The sequence below is a fragment of the Hypanus sabinus genome, chromosome 2, assembly GCF_030144855.1.
Source record: "Hypanus sabinus isolate sHypSab1 chromosome 2, sHypSab1.hap1, whole genome shotgun sequence".
NCBI lineage: Eukaryota > Metazoa > Chordata > Chondrichthyes > Myliobatiformes > Dasyatidae > Hypanus > Hypanus sabinus.
Genome location: NC_082707.1, coordinates 14,326,744 through 14,349,801, shown reverse-complemented (window position 1 = coordinate 14,349,801; position 23,058 = coordinate 14,326,744). Strand labels below are relative to the sequence as shown.

General features: G+C 37.6%; 1 protein-coding gene across 2 annotated transcripts in view; it reads right to left on the bottom strand.

Annotated features, from left to right (window-relative positions):
* prkci (protein kinase C, iota) overlaps positions 1-23,058 on the bottom strand; it is a 136,409-nt gene that overhangs the window by 49,354 nt on the left and 63,997 nt on the right. For both annotated transcript variants that reach the window (XM_059992226.1, XM_059992234.1), the window contains exons 4-8: positions 21,947-21,997; positions 18,487-18,572; positions 16,078-16,209; positions 5,665-5,709; positions 5,513-5,558 (exon numbers count right to left, since the gene is read on the bottom strand). In XM_059992226.1, coding sequence (XP_059848209.1) covers positions 5,513-5,558; positions 5,665-5,709; positions 16,078-16,209; positions 18,487-18,572; positions 21,947-21,997 — 360 coding nt within the window. The remainder of the gene's footprint in view (positions 1-5,512; positions 5,559-5,664; positions 5,710-16,077; positions 16,210-18,486; positions 18,573-21,946; positions 21,998-23,058) is intronic.

The following is a 23,058-nucleotide window of genomic DNA, read 5'->3' as shown; positions in this document are numbered from 1 at the left end:
ACCAACATTGACCTTGTTCAGGTTTGTTACTTTGGAACTTCTTTATTTTTGGCATTATGAAAAATCTTAAGGTATTTTTCCAGATGAATTCCCTCCACAGACTTAAGCTTGAAGTAGTTGAATCTGTTCTGCATATGCTTAACCAATCATCTGTCAATTTTATGTTGGCTTCTTTCTCCCATTTTGCTTTAACATACAGTGTGCAGAGACCCCTATTTCTTCTTCTGTTGTCTCCTGAGTTATTTATTTTGCTCCGTTCCTACCAATGGTAAACCTAAGGACATTAAGAAATTAGATATGTCTGCTAACTCTGCAGCTTTGGGCTGAGCGTATAACATTGTGTAGTACATTTCAAAAGATTTTTGAATGTCTTCCAATTTATGAAGCATCTTATTACTCTGGGGGTTTTTCATCCTATGTATCTATCTCTCAGCCTGTTGTTTACATATTCTCCATTCAAGTAATTTCTTAGATTTAGGGCCATTCTCATCGAAATATTGTTTAACAAACTTAGCTCTCTTCTCAACTTCATTTTCATAAATATTATTTAGAATTCCTTTTGTATCCAAAATTTGATTCAAGACATTACTCTCATTATACTCCATATGCTTACTCTCCAAAAATTGTAATTTTTCAGTAAGATCCTTGATTTGTTTCTCTTTTTCCTTTTTCATCTGACTGACCACTTTATGAGTTTACCCCTAATAACAGCTTTTGCAGCATCCCACAGAGTGCTGGGGGACACCATTCCATTATCATTAAATATCATATAATCTTCAAACTCTTTCTTTAGGCATTTTAAACATAGGGAATCGTTCAAAAGACTAGTATTAAGACTCCACAAGGTATCTTTGGGTTTGTTGTCTAAATGTAATATTAAGTAAACCCTTGCATGGTCAGAGATGCCTCTTACCCCTATATTGCATTTTATAATCATGTGTCTCTCTGAATTAGACATAAAAAAGTAATCTATTCTCGAGTACACAGAATGGGGGTGAGAAAAAAAGGTGAACCGTTTATCAAGTGGATGTACCTCTCTCCACATATCTATCATGCCTATTTCTTTGAGCAGTTTCTTGACATGTAATGTTTCTGGGTTTATCTTATTTGTTCCAGTGGAGGAGTCCAGGGAAGGGTGTAATATTCCAGTCCCCCTCACATATTACCACACCAGATGTTTCCATAACTATCATATTAAACATCTTCTTAATCAGCTGTTTATCATTTCCTAGTGGTCTGTAAACATTCCGTAGAGTAACTTCTTTATGATCAATAAAACCCTTCACCAGCAAATAACAATAGACAGTAGGTGCAGGAGTAGGCCATTCGGCCCTTCTAGCCAGCACCACCATTCACTGTGATCATGGCTGATCATACACAATCAGTACCCCGTTCCTGCCCTCTCCCCATATCCCTTGACCCCGCTATCTATAAGAGCTCTATCTAACTCTCTCTTGAATGCATCCAGAGACTTGGCCTCCACTGCCTTCTGGGGCAGAGCATTCCACATATCCACCACTCTCTGGGTGAAAAAGTTTTTCCACATCTCTATTCTAAATGGCCTACCCCTTGTTCTTAAACTGTGGCCTCTAGTTCTGGACTCACCCATCAGTGGGAACATGCTTCCTGCCTCCAGCATGTCCAATCCCTTAATAATCCTATATGTTTCAATCAGATCTCCTCTCATCCTTCTAAATTCCAGTATATACAAGCCCTTCTTTGTCTGTAAACTGTGAGGAGAACTGGAAATTTACTTTATTTGACATTAATATTGCAACTCCCCTGGTGTTTCCCCTCTCAAAAGAAGAGTAATAACAATTTTTAAATCCCAATTTGTGCACTTCTCATGTTCAATCATTGAAAGGTGAGTTTCTTGCCAAAAATATATACCTTGCTTTTCTCTCTTCATTTTAGAAGTAGCCTTACTCCTTTTGATTGGATTCTGTAACCCATTCAAATTAAAGGTGATTACTCTGTATTCTTGATACGGCATTCCACACCAATAAAAAAGATCCCTAGATGACCTAACAAATGAACTTCTGTCTGTACAACAAGCTAACATTTAACATGCAAACAACACAAACTGTGACTTCCATCTTTGAAGATTAAACTAAACTAACGGGGGGAAGCCCTTAAACCTGAAGGGGCCCCTCCTAGTGCAGGTTGATGCCTCTGAATAATTAAAATCAGGACAGTGCACAAAAAAGAACAAAATCAAAGATCAACTTCCAGGTTTGTGGTCAGTTATAGTAATAAGAGCTTACAGAGGAAAAATCGTTTATGCTCTACTTTTAAGTTCTTAATCCAAAGTCAATTATAGTTTGGTGTTAGGGTTCATGTGATTTTACCAACCTAGCAGAAGGATAGTTTATCACTATACTTTTGAGAGCTCTCATGCAGTATCTTAGTTGTGTCAAAATTCCTTTAGCTTGTTCTGGGTGCGTTTCAGATGTGTTTCTCGATCCCGATGGGATTTTGCACCCACAGTCTCCCAGGAAAGCCGCCTCAAATTCGCCGTGGCTGTGCCTTCCACAGGGGCCACAATTCCGGAACAGTCTGGAAGAACTCCCCCGTTCTTCAGGTCTTCCATCACCTCCGATGCATTACTGTAGATGACTTGCCCAGTGCCAAAAAACACTCGAAGTTTGGCTGGATAAAGAGTCTGGAACCGAAGCTCCTTTACTTTAAGCATTTTTCTGATAGTGAAGTGTTATGATCCCAGCCCCCTCCTTTGTGAGAATCGCAAGAGCACCCGTCAAAGGGGGGGGGGGGGGGGGGTCAGTAGACCCAGTCGGAGAGAGAGAGAGAAATGTGCCAAATTGCACGTCCCACCAGGGATACAGAATAAAGACGACAGCGACTATTGTCTCATGGAGACCACGTGAAAAGCCCTCAGGCAAGGAGGGCTGGTTGAGAGAGAGATTGCATCATCACAACCTGATTGACACCTGCGACCCCGTGAGGAAGTATAAAGGAGAGTCTCAGGGGGACAGCCCCTTCAGACGCACCAAGAAGACACGAGAGCGTACCCGCAGTAGCGGGAAGCCATTCTGAAGGAAGCCACGTGCGATTGGAATTTGTGGCTGGAATCACAGAAAACTGCTTTTAATTAACATCGGGGAGAGGAAACCAACGCTCCCCCGATTTCACGGAGGATTCATCAAGACTCGGACAGTTCTTTCTCTTCTCCCCCAATCTCTCTCTCTCGGTCGCCCCACGTGAAACCCAGCGATTTTCAAAGGGCTGAGGCCTGCAGCCTTCTGAGTGACTTTTATATTTCCAACGGACAATCTATTAACCCCTAGACATCAGCAGAGCTCACTTCTTAATGATGATTATTAATATACCCGCGCTTTAGATTGAGTGTTGACGATGTGCACTATCTGAATGTATGTATTAACCCTACTTTTGTGTCCCTTTATGAATAAAACGTTTGAAAATAGTGACATCAGACTTCAACGGACCTCTCTATCTTTGCTGGTAAGTTCTCCAGTTACAGGATTCATAACAGAAGTAAGCCTTTCTTTTCATAAGTTTTCAGTCAGGTAGACTTGATCAAAAAATACTCTTTTCCCGTCGTAATAAATCTCTCATTTTTTCAAAGCCGAGCGAAGCACCATCTCTTTAATTTTATACTCCTGAAAGTAGATGACCATGGACCTTGGGTTGGAACCTTGAGGTGGTTTGGATCCAAGAGATCGATGGCAGCGTTGTATGCCAAAGGCAACATCAGGAAGGAACAACTGAATGAACTGTTTTAATGAATTTTTCCAGAAATTCCTGTATATTGTCTCCTTCCACTCCCTCGGAAATTCCATGGATACATATGTTATTCCTGCATGAATGTGCCTCCAGGTTCATTAGTAGAGTTTGAATAATCTCCTGAAGTTCCAGTGCGCAGGAAAGAACCTCACCGGCCTCGGCCTTCCATTCCTCCACTTCTGTCACCCTTTGCTCCATCTCTTCAACTCTGCCCATTATTTCTTTTAAATCACCAACAGTAGTATTCAACTTCTGGTTAATTTCTTCTCTGAAAGCCACCAATTCCTTCTTTAGAAAACCCATGGAGTCACTCAGTTCTTTTTTCATATCCGAACAAAGTGCCTGTATTTCAGCCATGATGTTTGCATGAACAGCCTCCATATCCTTGTGTTCAGCTTGGTTGCCAGCACCGACGTTAGTGTCCTCACCATCAGTCAGTATTTTATTGCTTGTCTTTGGGTAATGGGGTTTCTTTTGTTTCCCCCTTTCATGCTACATCCCACTTTTCTATTTAAATAACCGTTTCTTATTTAGGGGGAAATAAGACCATCTGGGAGCCCTTACTGATTATGCTGCTGCCTAAATCTGTGCCATACTGGAAGTCCACAGCGTAAAACAGATTCACTTGTGCTTCCTACTCGTTTCATTGACTTATACTCCAGTGACAATGTTTAGAGCCATGCATCACTGAAACAGACCTTTCAGCTCAAAATTCCCATCAAAGTTAGCCATGTCTGACTGCACATCTCTCCAAACCTCTCCTATCCCTGTACCTGTCCAAGTGCCCTTTAAGTTTTCAGATGTATAAACTGACTCTGAAGTACTTGCATATGTCACAGATGGATAAAATGATGCTTTGCAAATGTGCGCATTTTCTCTTTATTTGACGTTGTTAGCCTCAACTGCATTGTGTTCTATGTGGAAGAGGGGTGAGACAGCAGGGAGACCCAGCTAAACTTTCTCCTTCCTTCTATCAACAGCTCAAAGCTCAAAGTAAATTTATTATTAAAGTATGTACATGTCACCATATACTACTCTGATTGATTTTCTTGTGGGCATTCACAGAACAAGAAAATACAACAGAATCAATGAAAAACTACACAAAGACCAACAACCAATGTGCAAAAGGCAGAATCCAAATACAAACAAATAGTAAATAAAGAATATTCAGAACATGAGTTGTAGAGCCCTAGAAAATGAATTCATATGTTACAGAATCAGTTCAATGTTGGAAGTTAGTGAGGTTATGCACGCTGATAAAGGAGACTGGTGGTTGAAGGGCAACAACTGTTCTTGAACCTGGTGTTGTGGGAGTTAACCTCCTGCCTAATGGCAGCACCGATAAGAGAGCATGGCCAAGGTGGCAAAGTCAGAAAGTCATTCAAGAGCTGAACTGAGTTTACTTGCAACAACCCTCTGCACCATGCAGCCTTCTGTCACTCACTTCTCCAGTTTTCCTAATAACAGATCAATTAAAGGAGAGCTTTCAAAGAAAAAGGGAGGAAGTTAGTGGAAACAAGCAACTCAAATTAATTCCACTCATTTAAAAAAAATCTATCTACTCACCAAATTCAAGAAAATTCAAATTTGTGATATCAGAGGCAAAATGAAGTTAAAGCATTCATTTCCAACCACAAATCTTCCTTGCGTACAATATGCTGGAGGAACTCAGCAGGTCCTCCAGCGTGCTGTACATGTTGATTTGACCAGAGCATCTGCAGTGTACTTTGTGTTCACAAATCTTCCTTACCTGGTACGATGTTTTCTGCATTCTCTGTACTTGGAATCATATGATCCTAAAGCACAGACATTAAGACCATCCATGAAGCATCATACAAATTCATATCACTAGCAATCAAAGTTTGCAGCAGTAATTTAACATCCTGAAAGATTCATTCTTACCTGATCACCACTGCCCCAAGGATAATGAGGAGGATGTGAGCTTATCTGTAAAACAAAGCAAAGGTATACAATTTCTTTTAAACAAAGTTTGAGATCAAGTTCAACTTTATTGCCATTCAACATACCGCCAAACAAAACAACGTTCCTCCGGATGAAGGTGCACAACACAGTACATAGAAACTCACACACAACACAAATTAATGTTAACACAAATAAATTAATGGCACCAATTTCGACCATAAACTTTGAAGATTTGGAATGGCCAGAGAGAACTGTATCAATCAATAATTCTTCTCAGTGCAGTCATTTTAGAGAGATTACTTTATTTGTTTAGAATTGATTCTCACCAGGGGTTTCTACCATCTTCAATGTTATAGAAGTGGAAGAAGTTTTAAGTCAATATCACAATTTTAAATATGTGAAGGTGACACCACTAAAGGTTGCTTGCTTTAAAAAATTTTAGCCATAATTTTCTGCTTCGTAATTCTGGAACAGTTCATTGGAAAACTCAGTGTTAACACACACAAAAATGCTGGGGGAATTCAGGTCAAACATCTATGAAGAGGAATAAAGAGAAGATGTTTCAGGCTAAGACCCTTCATCAGGACCTGTGAAGGGTCTCAGTCTGAAACACAGCTCTTTAATAGTCTCCATATATGCTGCCTGACCTACTGAGCTCCTCCAGCATTTTGTATGTTTTTGGAAAATTCAGTACCTACTGATGCAATCCTCCATTTAAAATCTCTGCCAGTAAAGACCAGATTCAAATCAATATTATTCATTTTCAGTTATAACTATATTATGTTTTAGGAAACCACAAGGATATGACATTTCCTTGAAACTAAAGCAGTGTACATCGCCCAAAAGGCCAAAAGTAATCTAGCAAGTTTTCAGCACTTGTTTTTCTTCCAGTATATTAGTTCTTTTCCTGTAAGCAATGAGAAATGGAACAAAACCACAAGACAGGAGCAGAATTAGGCCATTAGGCCCATAGAATCTCCTTCACCATTATCCTTCTCAACCTTGTTCTCCTGCCAGAATGGCAGTAACTTTGCAGAAATTCACTTTTTGCATTAAGCGTAATCTGTGGGGTGACAGGCAACCATACATCAAAGCAAATGCAATCCTGTCATATCCCACCATCTGCACAGTGGTCTGTATAATTAGGGACACTCCTTTACAGCTAAATAAAGATTATTTGTTAATTTATCTGCTGCTTTAAAAAGAGATTAGGCTGATTGAGGCGTTGCGGGAGAACATGGAACATCAGGAGCAGTGGGTGAGCTGCAGTGGGCTGTGTCCAGAGACCCGAGCCTTCTGGCTGTGTAATGGGGACACCTGTTTTTCCCTCATTGGGGGGGGGGGGGGGAGCGAGAGAGAGTGCGTACCTATGGTATGTTGAATTACTAGATGAATAAGTAGTCTTTGGCGTAGTACAAGTTTGTGTTTTTACTGATGCTTGGATGCACGCTTGAGTGCTGGGGGGGCACCAATACTATTTTGCTGGTGGGGGGCTTTGGGGTTCTAATGTTTAACTGTCATTCATTCTTTGGGGCACTGTTTTTGTGGATGTTTGTGAAGAAAAAGTATTTTGAGATGTATATTGTATACACTTCCCTGACAAGGTCCTGCGTGGGAGGCTGTTCAAGAAGGTTCGGTGGCTCAGCATTCAGGTGGATTAGACATTGGCTTTCTGGGAGAAGCCAGAGAGTAGTAGTAGAGGGTTGCTTCTCTGACTGGAGGCCTGCAACTGCAGGGATGGGTGTTGGATCTGTTGTTGTTTGTCTGGATGACAATGTAATCAACTGGATCAGCAAATTCATGGATGACACCAAGACTGGGGGTGTAGTGAACAGTGAGGAAAGCTAATATGGGTTGCAGAGGGATCTGCATCAACTGGATAAATGGGCTGAATGGAATTTAATGCAGAAAAGTTCGAGGTTTTGGACTTCGGTAGGACCAACCAAAACGGTAGGAAGGTAACAGAACAATGGAATCTGAGATTACAGATCTGCAAATTCATTGAAAGTGGTGTCAAAGATAGATAGGATCATTGAAAGCTGTTGACACATTGGTCTTCGTAATTCAATGTATTGAGTACAGAAAATGGGGTGTTATGTTGAAATCGTACAAGACATTGGCGAGGCCTAAATTGGAGTATTGTGTGCAGTTTTGGCCACCTAACTACAGAAAAGATGTATACAAAGTTGAAAGAGTGCACAGAAAATTTACAAGGATATTGCTGGATCTGCAGGAAAGATTGAAAAGATTAAGACTTTAATCACTGAGGTTTAAGTTCAAAAGGAGATTTGATGGAGGTATACAAAATTGAGGGGTATAGATAGGGTAAATGCAAGAGGCTTTTTCCACGGAGGTAGGGTAGGATGACAACCAGAGATCATGGGTTAAGTGTGAAAGGTGAGAAGTTTAAGGGGAACATGAGGGAAAACTTCACCCAGAGGGTCATAAGAGTGTGGAATGGGGACGTCACGTGATGACGTAGGATCGAGACGCTGGAATCCAGCCCTCCCGTAAAAAAGTTAATAAATCAATGTCTAAGTGAAGAAAAGTTAATTAATACTTTTTTAAGGTTACTTATAAACTATTCCGGATTGTTTTAAGCTATGCCTCATAAACAGAGGACGAAGAAAACTGCTACCGCGAAGACCGCTCAAGTTGGAACAGAATCAAGGCCTACTTCTACCGAAGAACCGCGGACTCAGGTACAACACACCACCGGTGAAACAGAAAAGGAGACTGCGGCAGCATCGGCCATTTCTAAAGGGAAAGATCAACGAGAACTGCGCAAGCGTAAAGGAACGAGCATGCGCAAAAGAGAACAACCAGAACTACAAATCCCAGCAACGACTGAAACAGACAGTGAAAGTGAGTCTGAGAGAGAGACGGACTCTCTGGAAAAATCAGATGAAGATGGAGAAGATGAAAGTTCCTCTGAAAGTACAAAAAAGACTTTGAGGCAAATAATGCATAAATTAAATGCATTAAAAGTAATTAAAAGTAACCAAAAAGTAATGACACAAAAAATAACAAATATGGAGGCTATGTTTGATAAAATGACAAAGAAACAGGAAAAAATGGAAAAGAAAATTATAGATTTGGACGTCAGAATGGAAGAAATGGAGGGAAGAATGAAGAGGATGGAAGATGATAATGACGCCTGGACATCAGAAAGAAAACAACTCGTGGGAAAAATTGATAAACTTGAAAATTTTAGTAGACGCAACAATATTAAAATTGTTGGACTTAAAGAAGGTACCGAAGGAGAAGACCCAATAAATTTTTTTCAAAAATGGATTCCTGAAAAATTGGAAATGGGAGAAGAAGCTTTAATTGAGATTGAAAGGGTGCACAGAGCTTTAAGACCAAGATCTCAAGATGATCAAAATCCGCGATCAATTTTGATAAGATGTTTAAGATACCAGGATAAAGAAAAGATTTTGAGGGCGGCTGCCCAGGGTGCTAAAAGAAGAAAAGGTCCGTTGATGATAGCTGAGAAACCAGTTCTTTTTTATCCTGATATAAGTTATAACCTTTTGAAGAGAAAGAAAGAATTTAACCCAGCTAAAAAGGTTTTGTGGGAAAAAGGTTATAAGTTTTCAATGCGTCACCCAGCAACACTGATAATTTTTTTGGAGGAAGGAAAAAGATTTTTTTCTGACTATCAAGATGCGGAGGTGTTTGCACAAAGACTTCCATCTATTCGTTGATTAAAAGCGGAGATTTCTAAATGTAATGGTTAAAGACGAAGACAGAGAAAGTAAATGGAACTGATGGACATTTAAGGACGATATAAGGGAGAAAAGTAATATTTTAGAAATATTAATTGAGAATGGTATGTTTTTTTTTATATATATATATTTTTCATGTTGCGGGGGGGCTGGGGAGCTTTGAATCGGTTACTACGGGATTCACGTGTGTAATCATGGCGATTGCCATGACCCGTACAATAGAGGGGGGTAATGTTGTGTTTCTTTTTTTTCACAACATTAGTAGGGGGGTATTTTGTTTTTTTCTTTATTTTCTATTTTTCTTCTATTCTTTTGCCTGGATGATTGGTGGGGACACACATAGCAACATGGAGACTTCTAAAAAGATTTCCCAGGATATAATGAGAGTTGAAAGATTAGGTATTATTATAGATTGGAGTAACATAAATAAAAATAATGACTAATTTATTGAATTTTTTAAGTTTTAATGTTAATGGGCTTAATGGACCAATAAAAAGAAAAAGAATTTTAACATACATTAAAAAAATGAAAATAGATATAGCTTTCTTACAAGAAACTCATTTAACGGATATAGAACATCAGAAATTAAAAAGAGACTGGGTTGGAAATGTTATTGCAGCTTCATTTAACTCAAAGGCAAGAGGAGTTGCAATTTTGGTTAATAAAAATTTACCAATTAAAATACAAAATGTATTAATTGATTCGGCAGGAAGATATTTAATTATACATTGTCAAATTTTTTCAGAACTATGGACTCTTATGAATATTTATGCACCAAATGAAAATGATGTAAAATTTATACAGGAGGTTTTTTTGAATTTGGCTAATGCACATGATAAAATATTAATAGGTGGAGATTTTAATTTTTGTTTAGATCCAGTTTTAGATAGATCAACAAAGGCTATTACAAAATCAAAAGTAGCAAAATTAACTCTATCATTGATGAAAGATCTAAATTTGATTGATATATGGAGAAGAATCAATCCAAAAGAAAGGGATTATTCATTTTATTCAAATAGACATAAAACATATTCAAGGATAGATTTTTTCCTGTTATCAACAAATATTCAAGATAGAGTGAAAAACATGGAATATAAAGCAAGAATATTGTCTGATCACTCTCCTTTAATAATGACAATGATAATGACAGATAAAGAGGAATCAATTTATAGATGGAGATTTAATTCAATTTTACTAAAACGTCAAGATTTTTGTGATTTTATGAAAAAACAGATTCAGTTCTTTTTAGATACAAATTTACATTCAGTTGATGATAAATTTATATTGTGGGAAGCAATGAAAGCATATTTGAGAGGTCAGATAATAAGTTATACTTCTAAAATTAAGAAGGAATATATGATAGAAATAGATCAATTGGAAAAGGAGATTATAAAATTAGAAAAAGAATCTCAAAGAAATATGACAGAAGAAAAACGAAGACAACTTATTAATAAGAAGTTAAAATATAATACACTCCAGACATATCGAACAGAAAAAGCAATTATGAGAACTAAACAGAGATATTATGAATTAGGTGAAAGATCACATAAAGTTCTTGCATGGCAGTTAAAAACAGATCAGATTTCTAAAACAATAAATGCAATTCGAACAAAAGTGAATGAAATTACTTATAAACCTCTAGAAATTAATGAGGCTTTTAAGAATTTTTATTCTGAGTTGTATAAATCAGAATCAAAGAATGACGATGTTAAGATAGAAGAATTTTTATCACAAATAACTCTTCCAAAATTAAATACAGAAGAACAGAAGGGATTAGGTATGTCTTTTACATTGAAAGAAGTTGAAGAAGCTTTGGGATCACTTCAAAGTAATAAATCTCCAGGAGAAGATGGTTTTCCACTGAATTTTATAAAAAGTTTAAAGATTTATTAATTCCTCCTTTTATGGAGTTAATATATCAGGCGGAAAGAACGCATAAACTTCCAGAATCTTTTTCAACAGCTATTTTAATAGTATTGCCAAAAAAAGACAGAGACCTTTTAAAACCAGCATCATATAGACCTATTTCTTTATTAAACACTGATTATAAAATAATAGCAAAAATCTTATCTAATAGATTATCTAAATGCTTACCAAAATTAGTGCATATGGATCAAACAGGATTTATCAAAAATAGACAATCGGCAGATAATGTAACTCGGTTATTTAGTATAATCCATTTAGCACAAAAGAGGGAGGAAATGAGTCTGGCGGTTGCTTTAGATGCAGAGAAAGCATTTGATAGATTGGAATGGGATTTTTTATTTAAGGTATTGGAAAAATATGGATTAGGAACATCATTTATAAAATGGATTAAAACCTTAAATACTAATCCCAAAGCTAAAGTAGTGACAAATGGTCAAATTTCAACATCATTTCAGTTAACAAGATCAACTCGGCAAGGTTGCCCACTATCACCTGCTTTGTTTGTGTTGGCAATAGAACCACTAGCTGAATTAATTAGAATGGACCCAGATATTAAGGGTTTCAGAGTTAATCAGGAAGAATACAAGATTAACTTATTTGCTGATGATGTTCTAATTTATTTAACAGATCCATTACATTCACTACGCAAATTATCTCATAGACTAGAAGAATATGGGAAAATATCGGGTTATAAAATAAATTGGGATAAAAGTGAAATTTTGCCTCTTACTAAAGGAGATTATAATCAATGTCGATTAATAACTCAATTTAGATGGCCAGCAAATGGTATAAAATATTTAGGTATAAGAGTTGATAATGATATAAAAAACTTATACAAATTAAATTACTTACCACTTTTGAAAAAAATTCAGGAAGATCTTGAAAAATGGATGGCATTACCAATAACATTAGTAGGTAGAGTAAATACTATAAAAATGAATATATTCCCTAGATTACAATATTTATTTCAATCATTACCAATACAATTACCCCAGAAGTTTTTTCAAGAGTTAAATAAATATCTGAGGAAATTCCTCTGGAAAGGTAAGATGTCCAGAATATCGTTGGAAAAATTGACATGGAAATTTGATCTAGGAGGATTACAACTTCCAAATTTTAAGAATTATTATAAAGCAAATCAACTTAGATTTATTGCATCTTTTTTCGAGAAAGATAAACCGGCATGGATTAGAATAGAATTAGATAAAATAGGAGAAAATGTACCAGAAGATTTTATATACAAATGGGAATTAAATGGATACGGGAAAAGAAAGAATCTCCTATATTAAAACATTTGATTGATTTATGGAATAAGATAAATGTTGATGATGAGATAAAAAAAATCTTTATTAGCAAAGAGATCTTTAATTCAAAATAGACTTATTCCTTTTACAATGGACAATCAACTTTTATATAATTGGATTCAAAACGGGATTAGATATATAGGGAATTGTTTTGAAGGAGGTATATTAATGTCATTTGAACAATTAAAGAATAAATATAAAATATCAAACAACACTTTATTTTGTTACTTTCAATTAAGGGCTTATTTAAGAGAAAAATTAGGTCAAACAATGTTATTGCCGAAATCTAATGAAATAGAAATTTTAATTCAAAAAGGAAATATCAAAAAATTTGTATCTTGCATGTATAATTTGATTCAAAGACAGGTAATTAAGCAAGGAGTCCATAAGTCAAGACAAAAATGGGAAAGTGATTTGAATATTAAAATTGAAGAAACAAATTGGTCAAGACTATGTCTTGATAGTATGACAAATACAATAAATGTTCGGTTAAGATTAGTGCAGTATAATTTTCTACATCAATTATATATTACACCACAAAAAATAAAAAAATTTAATCTAAATTTATCGGATCAGTGTTTCCGATGTAACCAGGAAACTGGTACTTTTTTACATTCGACATGGTCTTGCTCTAAAATTCAACCATTTTGGACAAATTTAAGACTTTTACTGGAACAAATTACAGGAACACAATTTCCTCATAATCCAATATTATTTTTACTAGGTGATATTGAAGAGATAAAACCGAAACTCAAACTAAATAAGTATCAGAAAGAATTTATAAAAATTGCACTGGCAGTAGCCAAAAAAGCTATTGCAGTTACTTGGAAATTGGATACACATTTAAGTATAGATTCTTGGAAGAAAGAAATCTATGGTTGTATTCCATTAGAAAAAATTACTTATAATTTAAGAGATAAATATGAAACATTTTTGAAAATTTGGAGCCCTTATTTACAAAAGACAGGATTAAATATATAGATGCTTTTAAGATGAAACAATTGGTTATTAGGGGAAAGAAATAAATATACATATTAAAATTATTACGAACTCCATGGAGCATGTGGAGATCTTCCAACCACCAGGCATTCTTTCTTTCTTTCTTTCTTTCTTTTTTTTTCTATGGGGTAGTTAGGGGGGAGGGGTTAAGGGGAGGGGGTATGGGTTATATACATTGTTTTTTCATACTTTGTAATCATTTAAAAATGCAATAAAAAATTATTAAAAAAAAAGAGTGTGGAATGAGCTGCCAGCACATGGTGCACATGAGCTTGATTTCATCATTTAAGAGAAGTTTGCATACTGTAGCTACATGGATAGTAGGAATGTGGAAGGTTATGGTCCTGGTGCAGGTCAATGGCAGTAGCCAGTTTAACTGGTTTCAGCATGGATTAGATGGGCTGAAGGGCCTATTTCTGTGCTCTACTTCTCTATAACTCGATACAAGTCTGCAATGACTAACCAACAGAAACAGTAACCTACAATTTGACCACTTAAAGATTTTAAAAAGATTACAGAGAAATGTGTCATTTGTGGCAAATCAAATTGGCGAGGGTTGTGCAGAGCAACCTGCACTTGTCACCACACTTCCAGCACCAACATAGCATGCCCACAACTTACTACTCCTATCCATACATCTTTGGAATGTGAGGGGAAACCGAGGCATGAGGAAGAAACCCATGTAGTCTCAGGGAGAACATACAAACAGGCAGTGGCAAGAATTGAACCCTTGTCTTAAAGCTTGGGTTTGAAAGGGATAATAAAGTTTTGGGCCCCATATCTCAGAAAGGATGTGTTGTCATTGGACAGAGTCCGGGGAAGTTCACGAGGATTATTCCGGGAATGAAAAGGTTAACATATGAGGAGTGTTGGGCCGCTTTGGGCCTGTACTTACTGGAATTTAGAAGAATGTTGGGGGGGAAGGAATCTCATTGAAACCTACCGAATATTGAAAGGACTAGATAGGATGGATGTGGAGAGGATGTTTCCTATAGTGGGGGTATCCAAAGGGCACAGTCTCAAAACGGAGGGGCGACCTTTTAGAACAGAGGTGAGGAGGATTTTTGTTAAGCCAGAGAGTGGTGAACCGTGGAATGCTCTGCCACAGTCTGCGGGGGAGGCCAAGTCCGTGGGTGTAGTTACGGCAGAAGTTAATCGTTTCCTGATCGGTCAAGGGATCAAAGGATATGGCAAGAAGGCTGGTGAATGGAGTTGAGTGGGATCTGGGATCAGCCATGATGGGATGGCGGGAGCAGACTTAATGGGCTGAATGGCCCAACCCTGCTCCTATGTCTTATTGTCTAAATCAGCCATGATGGAGTCTGCTCCATCATTGCCAATTTATTATCCATCTGAACACCATCCTCCTAACTTCCACTTAAAATATACCCAACGACTTGACCTCTACAGCCCTCTGTGGTAATGAATTTCACAGATTTCACCATCTGGCTAAAGAAATTCTGAAAGAAATGCTTCTATCAGTAACAAATATTTTAATGCACAATTAAACAAAGAGACTTGTCACAATCACTGGCACCAGTCATTGAACTATCCATACAGGAAAATATGTCTGCAACAATTTATTTCTGGTTGAAGCCACTTCATCATCATATAATCTGATAGTGAGAAGAGCCATGAAAATAAATGAAAACAAAGGATAAACCGGAGAATAATAATACTGACATTCATCTGAAAAATCGCTTCACATTTTGGGCATAACACCTGTATAAAGGTTGTTCTTTGTGAAATGCCTTCATCATTTTATATGTGTTACTCTGAATTTCCAGCATCTACACAGTCTCTTGTGTTTATAATTTACTGCTATCATGAGCTGGAATATAGTTTGCACCAAAACATGGCTTTTATCCCCAGAAAACAATTCTCATGAAATCAATGGGAATGCTTTAGTTTTTAAAATTCCAATTTGATTTAAATATTTTTCATTTGGTGTCATATTTAAGAACAATGGTAACAAGCAAATAAAATCAACTGCTGTTGGGCATAAACACAAAATTCTACAGATGCTGAAAATCCAGAGTAACATGCAAAATGCTGGAAGAACTCAGCAGGTCAGTCAGCGTCTTTGGAAAGGAATAAAGGAATATTTCAGACCACAAGTCTTCATCAGGACCTGTAGACTGTTTAATCCTTTCTATTGATGCTGCCTGATCTTCTAAGTTACTCCAGCATTTTGTACAGTATGTTACTCTGACATTGGACAGCTCATTCAGCATCTTCCATTAATTGCTGATTCATAACAATCGACAAAGCTTTTGCATAAAACAGATCCTGCAGCCTGTGAAGCAATGTGTTTCTTGCCAAATCAAGATTACCTGAATGAGGGGCCATTTTAATTTGAGCCACTTTTCTCTCCGTGAGCAAACAGGAATTGAGTTAAAATTTGAAAATATATTTAAAAGGATAAACAGACTTACAGTGTGGCGTCCACATTCAATTGTGACCAGCTTGTGACATTTCTTATGGACCAGAAGCTTACAGTTGATGCATTTATAGCCCTGACGACCTAGGCCCCAGATCCGATCAGTACAAAAAGCACAATGTGCACGCTAAAGGGAGGGAAATGAAAAGGCACATTGGTTACTATACTACTAATAACATTTTAAAGATTATAGCTGAAAACCCAAATTAATTTCAAAACATTTTAACTGGTGGAAAACACAATTTTTGCTTGAGTGTTGAATGAGGTAAATTTTTACTTTAAAAATCAAATATTTCGATGAAATAAATACTTAACTTAGTCTTCTCCTGAACCCATTCCACTCTCTTATTATGGATGGGTAACCGTCCCCCTAATTTGCACCCTTCTCCTCTATTTAATGGAATAGGTTTTCTACTTCTCTCTACAGATGTTGCCTTACCTACTAAGTGTTTCCAGCAATTTTTGCTTTTCAGATTTTTAACAACTGCATTTTTTAATTTTCATTTGATTTTAATGCTTTACTTTGTATCAGTGCACATCAGTGGCAAGATATAAAACAATGAAGCATGCATAAATATTTTCAGTTCTCTTGAAACCCTATATACTCGCGCCTGAATCAATACACTTAACTGACCCCTCCAGAGAAAGTAAGGCAAGCATTTATCTCAAAGTGTCTGGTCAAAATCTAAGAAAATATTTATTGAAAATCATTGAAATACAATCCTATATCAACTCAGGATCTGGCCAAGTGTTATAATGAATTAAGACTTTAAGATCTTAAGACACAGGAGCAGAATTAGGCCATTCAGCCTATTGAGAATGCTCCACCATTCCATCCTGGCTGATTTATTATCCCTCTCAAACCATTCTCTTGCCTTCTCCCTGCACCATTAATACACTTACAAATGGTGGAGCAGACACGATGGGCTGAATGGCCTAATTCTGCTCCTATGTCTTAGGTTCTTGATTAGACCAGAACAACCTCTGCTTTAAATATACCCAATGACTTGTCTGCATGACCATCTGTGGCCATGAATTCCACAGATTCACCATCCTCTGGCTAAAAAAAATTCCTATCTATTCTGAAGGGATGCCCCTTGATTCTGAGGCTGTGCCCTCTGGTCCAAGAGACCACAATACAGGAAACATTCTCTCAAGTCTATCTCAGCATTCAAGATTCAATAGGTTTCATAGAGATCCCCCTCATCTTCCTCAACTCCTGCAATTAAAGGCTCAGAGTCATCAAATACTCCTCGTAGGTTAACCTATCCAACATCTTCAACAGGATCCCAACCGTCAAACACATCTTTACTTCCCCACCCACTCTCTGCTTTCCACAGGGATCGCTCCCTCATGATCCCCTTGTCCATTCGTCCCTACCCCCTTCTAATCTCCCACCTGGCACATGTCCCTACAAGTGGTAGTAATGCTACACCTGCCCATTCACCTCCTCCCTCACATCTGCTCAGAGCCTGAAACAGTCCTTTCAGATGAGGCAATACTTCACCTGCAACTCTATTCTCTTTAGTGCTCCTGATGGGGTCTCCTTTACATCGGTGAGACCCAATGTAAGTTGTGGTATGTTTTGTCAAGCTCTTCCACTTCATCTGCCAAAAACAGAATTTCCCAGTAGCCAAAGCATTTTAATTCCTATGCCCATTCCCGTTTCAATATGTTGATTCATAGCCTCTTCTTTTGCCAAGAGGAGGTCCACTCTCAGGGTGGAGAAGCATCACCACACTTTCTGTTTAGGGAGCCTCCAACCTGATGGCATGAGCATCAATTTCTACTTCCATTAATTTCTCCCCCCCCCCCCCACCCCCACTCCTTCCATTCCCCACTCTGGCCTTTTACCTCTTCTCATCAGCTGCCTATCAAAACCCTGCAGTGCCCCTCCTTCTTCCCTTTCTGACATGGTCTACTCTCCTCTCCTATCAGATTCCTTCTTCCCCCTTACCTTTCCCACTCACTGGGCTTCAACTATCACCTTCCAGCTTGTACACCTTTCCCTCTCTCCACCTTTTTATTCTGGCAGCTTTCCCCTTCCTTTCCAGTACTAAAGAAGGGTATCAGTCCAAAACTTTGATTGTTCATTCATTTCCATAGATGCTGCTTAACCAGTTCCACAAATAAACAAGTTAAAATGCTTACTCCATTAGCTCTAGCAGGCTTAGCTTTAATTTATGCTGTGTTTTAATACTGATTCAAAGAGTGAAACTGGCCACTGAATTTACCACTTGTAAATAGGAGTCTGTTAAACCTTTCACCAACCCAGACCAGTTGTAATCCAGATTATATCTTGATCATGAAGATGAAATAAGTATTAAAGTGGGGGAAAATTGTTACATTCTCCATCTCTGAGCTTGATGGGGACACTTTAAAATGAGATATCAGTAATTCTCACTCTGTTGAATCTTTTGGCTTGGAAAGTATGTCCATTTACACAGTACAGCTTTCTCCAGCGACGAGCACCTCGTCTGTATATTGATTCTGAAAATGATGCAAAAAAATTAAAGTTTTTGTGGGCCTAAGTATAATTTACATTGGACAATGGTCTTGACCCACCACTTTAGTCAAGAAAGCTCAGTAACATCTCCATTTCTGAGGAGATAGAGGCAATTTGGTTTTCCATCCGGAGCATCTTCAAGAGTCCTGACCAGCTGTATCAGTGTCTGGTATGGGAACTGCAAGGCATCTGACCACAAAACCCTGCAATCATTGTGCTGGCAGAGCCCTCAGCTTTGCCAAAGGCTCCTCCCATCTTTCCCATAATCTCTGACCTCCTAGCATCAAGTAGAAGGTATTGAGTATAAGCTGGGCAACAGCTTCTTCACCCCAGGCTGAGACTCCTGAATACCCTGTTACCACAAATACACATTATTTATGACAGCACCAGTGGCTGTATATGTCATATATGCTCCTTACATCAATTTGTATATCTACAAAATATTTTTATTATCTGTGTTAATATTATTTTGTGTGTGTAACACATGCAGTGTGTTTTGCAATGTGGTCTAGGAAAGCTGTTCTGTTTAGCTTTATAGATGGGTATAGTTGAATGATAATGAATCTGGACTTGAATCCAAAATGTTGACTGTCAATTTCCCTCCATGGACAACTGAGTTCCTTCAGCCTCTTCCTGTTGCAGCAAATTAAACTTACAGCTGGGAAACTGAAGTACACATTTTGAAACATAACAGCATGCTACAGCAAGAACAGACTTTTCTGTGTTGAGGGTCTTAGATGGTACTTCCACTTTTCCTTCAACCCCACTTCCCTCATTTTTCAAATTCAAGTTCGTTGTCATTCAACCATAGAAATGTATAACAAACAAAATAATGTTCCTCCAGACCAAGGTGCACAACATAATACATATAACTCATACACAAAGTAATATTACCACAAATAAATTAACAAAAGATAAAATATATTGCAGAAAATTGCCATATAGCATTGCCATATAGGATTTACAATACAAGTTAAAAAGTAGACAGCATGATGCTGCTGGTGCTTCACAAGTGATGAGCCCAGGTTTTGTGGCAGTTGTCCTAATGCTATGGTAGCTCTTGCCAGATGTTATGGGGTCAAAGTAATTATGGGACAGATGGGAGGCATCCTTTTCCACCCTCTCAAGAATAATCTAGAATTTGTGGAAAACCTGATATCACGTCAATGTTTCAGCATTAAAGGTGAAAAGGTAATAGGTAGAAAAGGTAAACCCTGCAGGGCATGTGACAAGTACAGCTTCAAATTAGCTAAAGGTAAATTAAATCCCGTATTAAGGGAAAACTCTTAATAATAAAATGATAGACTCTGCATGGCATTATGGGCAATGCAGTTTTGCCATCATTTAAGATTCAGTCAAATATTTAAAAAATGAAATCCATGCCAGATGGATTGAATGACTGTGACAACAATTCCAAGTTTCATAGCCACAGAAACAAAATGTTATCAGATTTCATATGCAGAACTCAGATCCTCAGCACTAAAGTGTAGTCAGTTCCTCAAACCAATAAGTATTAAGAATGAAGTTACAGCAGGTTATGGGGATACAATTTAATAGAAAAATGTTACAGGTTCAGTTCACAAATACATACAGTGGTCATTTTATTAGGAACCTCCTGTGCCTAATTAAGTGGTTCAAGGGTATTTTCCTGATCTTTCAGTTCTGTAGCCCACGCACTTCAAGCTTTGACACATTGTATGTTCAGAGATGCTCTTCTGCACATCAGTGCTGTAATGTGTGGTTATTTTAAATACTGTCATCCTCCTGTCAACCTGAACCAGTCTGGCTATTCTTCTCTGAACTCTCTCATTAACAAGGTGTTTTTCACCCACAGAATTGCCATGTTTTGTTTTTTCACCATTCCACCTCATCTGGCACCAACAATTATTCCAAGATCAAAGTCACTTAGATCACACTTCTTCCCCATTTTGATGTCTAGTCTGAACCTCTTGACCATGTCTGCATGCTTTTATACATTGAGTTGCTGCCACGTGATTGTCTGTTTAGATGTTTGCCTTAACTAGACGTACGGTGTACCTAATAAAGTGGCCACTAAGGGTACATCAATATCTAAAGCCATCATGTATCTACACTTTATATGAACACACCAGAAACAAGTCTGTGCCATTTAGGCTAATAGACTTGTCTGATAAATGTTTGTCTGCTTTATTAACCTCGACAGATCTCTTCCTCCAGTATCTGTCGCCTGGTGTTGCCAAGGATCTACTCCTCAGCGTCACATTATGCACACTCTGCTTTAGCAACATCATCCAAAAACACAACATTACCTTCCAGGTATTCAAAAATGCTCAGCTCTGCAGAGCCACCAACAGCCTTGGTATTATAAGCAACCACAAGCTAACACTGTCAACAGCAACCAGCCTCATCTGGTTTTTAGAGTGAGATGCTTGTGTTAAACACCTAAAACTTAATATTTTTCCAGGACATTCTCTAAACAAAGACTGATCACTTTTTTAAAATTACTATTTACAAACAGAAAGACAAACTGCAAGTTTCTTAATAATTATAACTGAATGTGATGCAAGGCCAAGAGCTTAGGTGTGATCTTTACTCCAGCCTTAGGTCTCACATCACCAGGTTCAGGAACAGTTATTAACTTCAACCATTATGCTCCTGAATCAGAGTGGATAACTTCACTCACTCCAACACTGAACACTTTTGAGGACTCCAACTCATTTTCTCAATATTATTTCTTGTTTTTTTATTATTACTTTGGTTTCTTTCTCCTGTTTGTATTTGCATATTTTGTTATCTTGCACATTGACTGTTGGCTCATCTTTGTACAATTCTTCATTGATCCTCATGTGCTTCTTTGTATCTACTGTGGATGCCCGCAAGAAAATTAATCTCTTGGTAGTATATGGTGAGATATACATATATATACACATGCACACACACACACACTTTGATAATAAATTTACTTCGAACTTTTGAACAGTATAGTTAGCATTATTGTAGGACAAAACTGGTTTCTTTGCAGCAACTTTTAATTCAGTAACTTGCCCAAGGGGCATTGAAGCCAATAGAACCATAGCATTGACTCCAAAGGGAAATACAATGATGGATGAGTATTATTTAAAAATCTCAGCATTGAGTAAGAGGAAAATCAAAAATAAGTTGCAGATGTTGACAATTAAGATAAAAATAGAAAATGTTGGAAATATTCAGTAGGCCAGCCGACATCTGTGGGTAGAAAATAATTCACCAAAATGTTAGTTATTTCTTTTTTTGCAGATGTAGCCTGACCTTCTGAGCATTGAGGAGTTTCAATTATCTCAGCATATGAGATTGAACATTGATTTGAGAATTAACCAAACAAGGAAAATTAAACACTTACTATCTTCACCTGGACAAGGCATGCCTGGCCGTTCTGGGATGCAGGGAAACACTGTGGAGAGGAACATCTAGTTAGGATCAAGTAGACATACCCTATTTGACTTTCAACAACACATCTGAGTACTGTACATGATTCACAGGTAACAGGAATAATACATTATATAATAGAAAGTGTAATTAACTTTGTAATCAACTCCAAGCCTGATAAAATTTCAGAAGCTGAACCTACTCCCCACCATCGAACAAATCAAGGTCCCACACCATTCAGGTCATGGTCTCTTCTTGCTGTTGCCATCGGGAGGTGGTACAAGAGCCTCAGAACCTACAGGAACAGTTACTAACCTTCGATCATCAGACTCTTGAACCAGAGGGGATAACTTCAATCACCCCAACACTAAACTGATTTCAAAAACAATGGACTCACTTGCAAACACTCTACAACATGTGTTCTTATATTTATTATTTTTGTATTTGAACAGCTTGTTGTCTATTGCACATTGGTTGTCTGTCCATCTCTGTTGTGTATGGTTTTTCATTGATTCTTTTGTGTTTCTTTGTATTTACTGTGAATGCCCACAAGAAAATTCATCTCAGGGTGACATATATGTATTTTGGAAACAGATTTACTTTGAACTACTACACCTTCAACTCATTAACATAATTCACCGATGCTTATTCAGTGATGTTGGAGGAATCTGTATGATAGTACCAAATTCTGATACAATTCAAGTATGAAACAGGTGTAGCGAGAAACACAACAAAGCAACCCAATCAGCACAATCTTCCCTTCCTTATTTCCCTGTAGCTCTGCAATATTCCCATAAGCCCTACTCCCAGTTCTTTTGCCACGTACCTACCAGCATGCGGGGTGTGGGAGGAAACACACACATTCACAGGAAGTACAAAAGCTGCCCTTCTCAGGCTGTTCCTACAGTGCCCATAAAAAGTATTCATCGCCCTTGAAAGTTTCCATGTTTTATTGTTTGACAACATTTAATCAGTGTCAAAAAAAAGCCAAATTAAATCCACTGTGAATCAGTGTTGCAAAACAATAAAACATGAAAGCTTCCAAGGGGGCGAATCCTTTTTAGAGGCCCATTTGCTCACAAAATT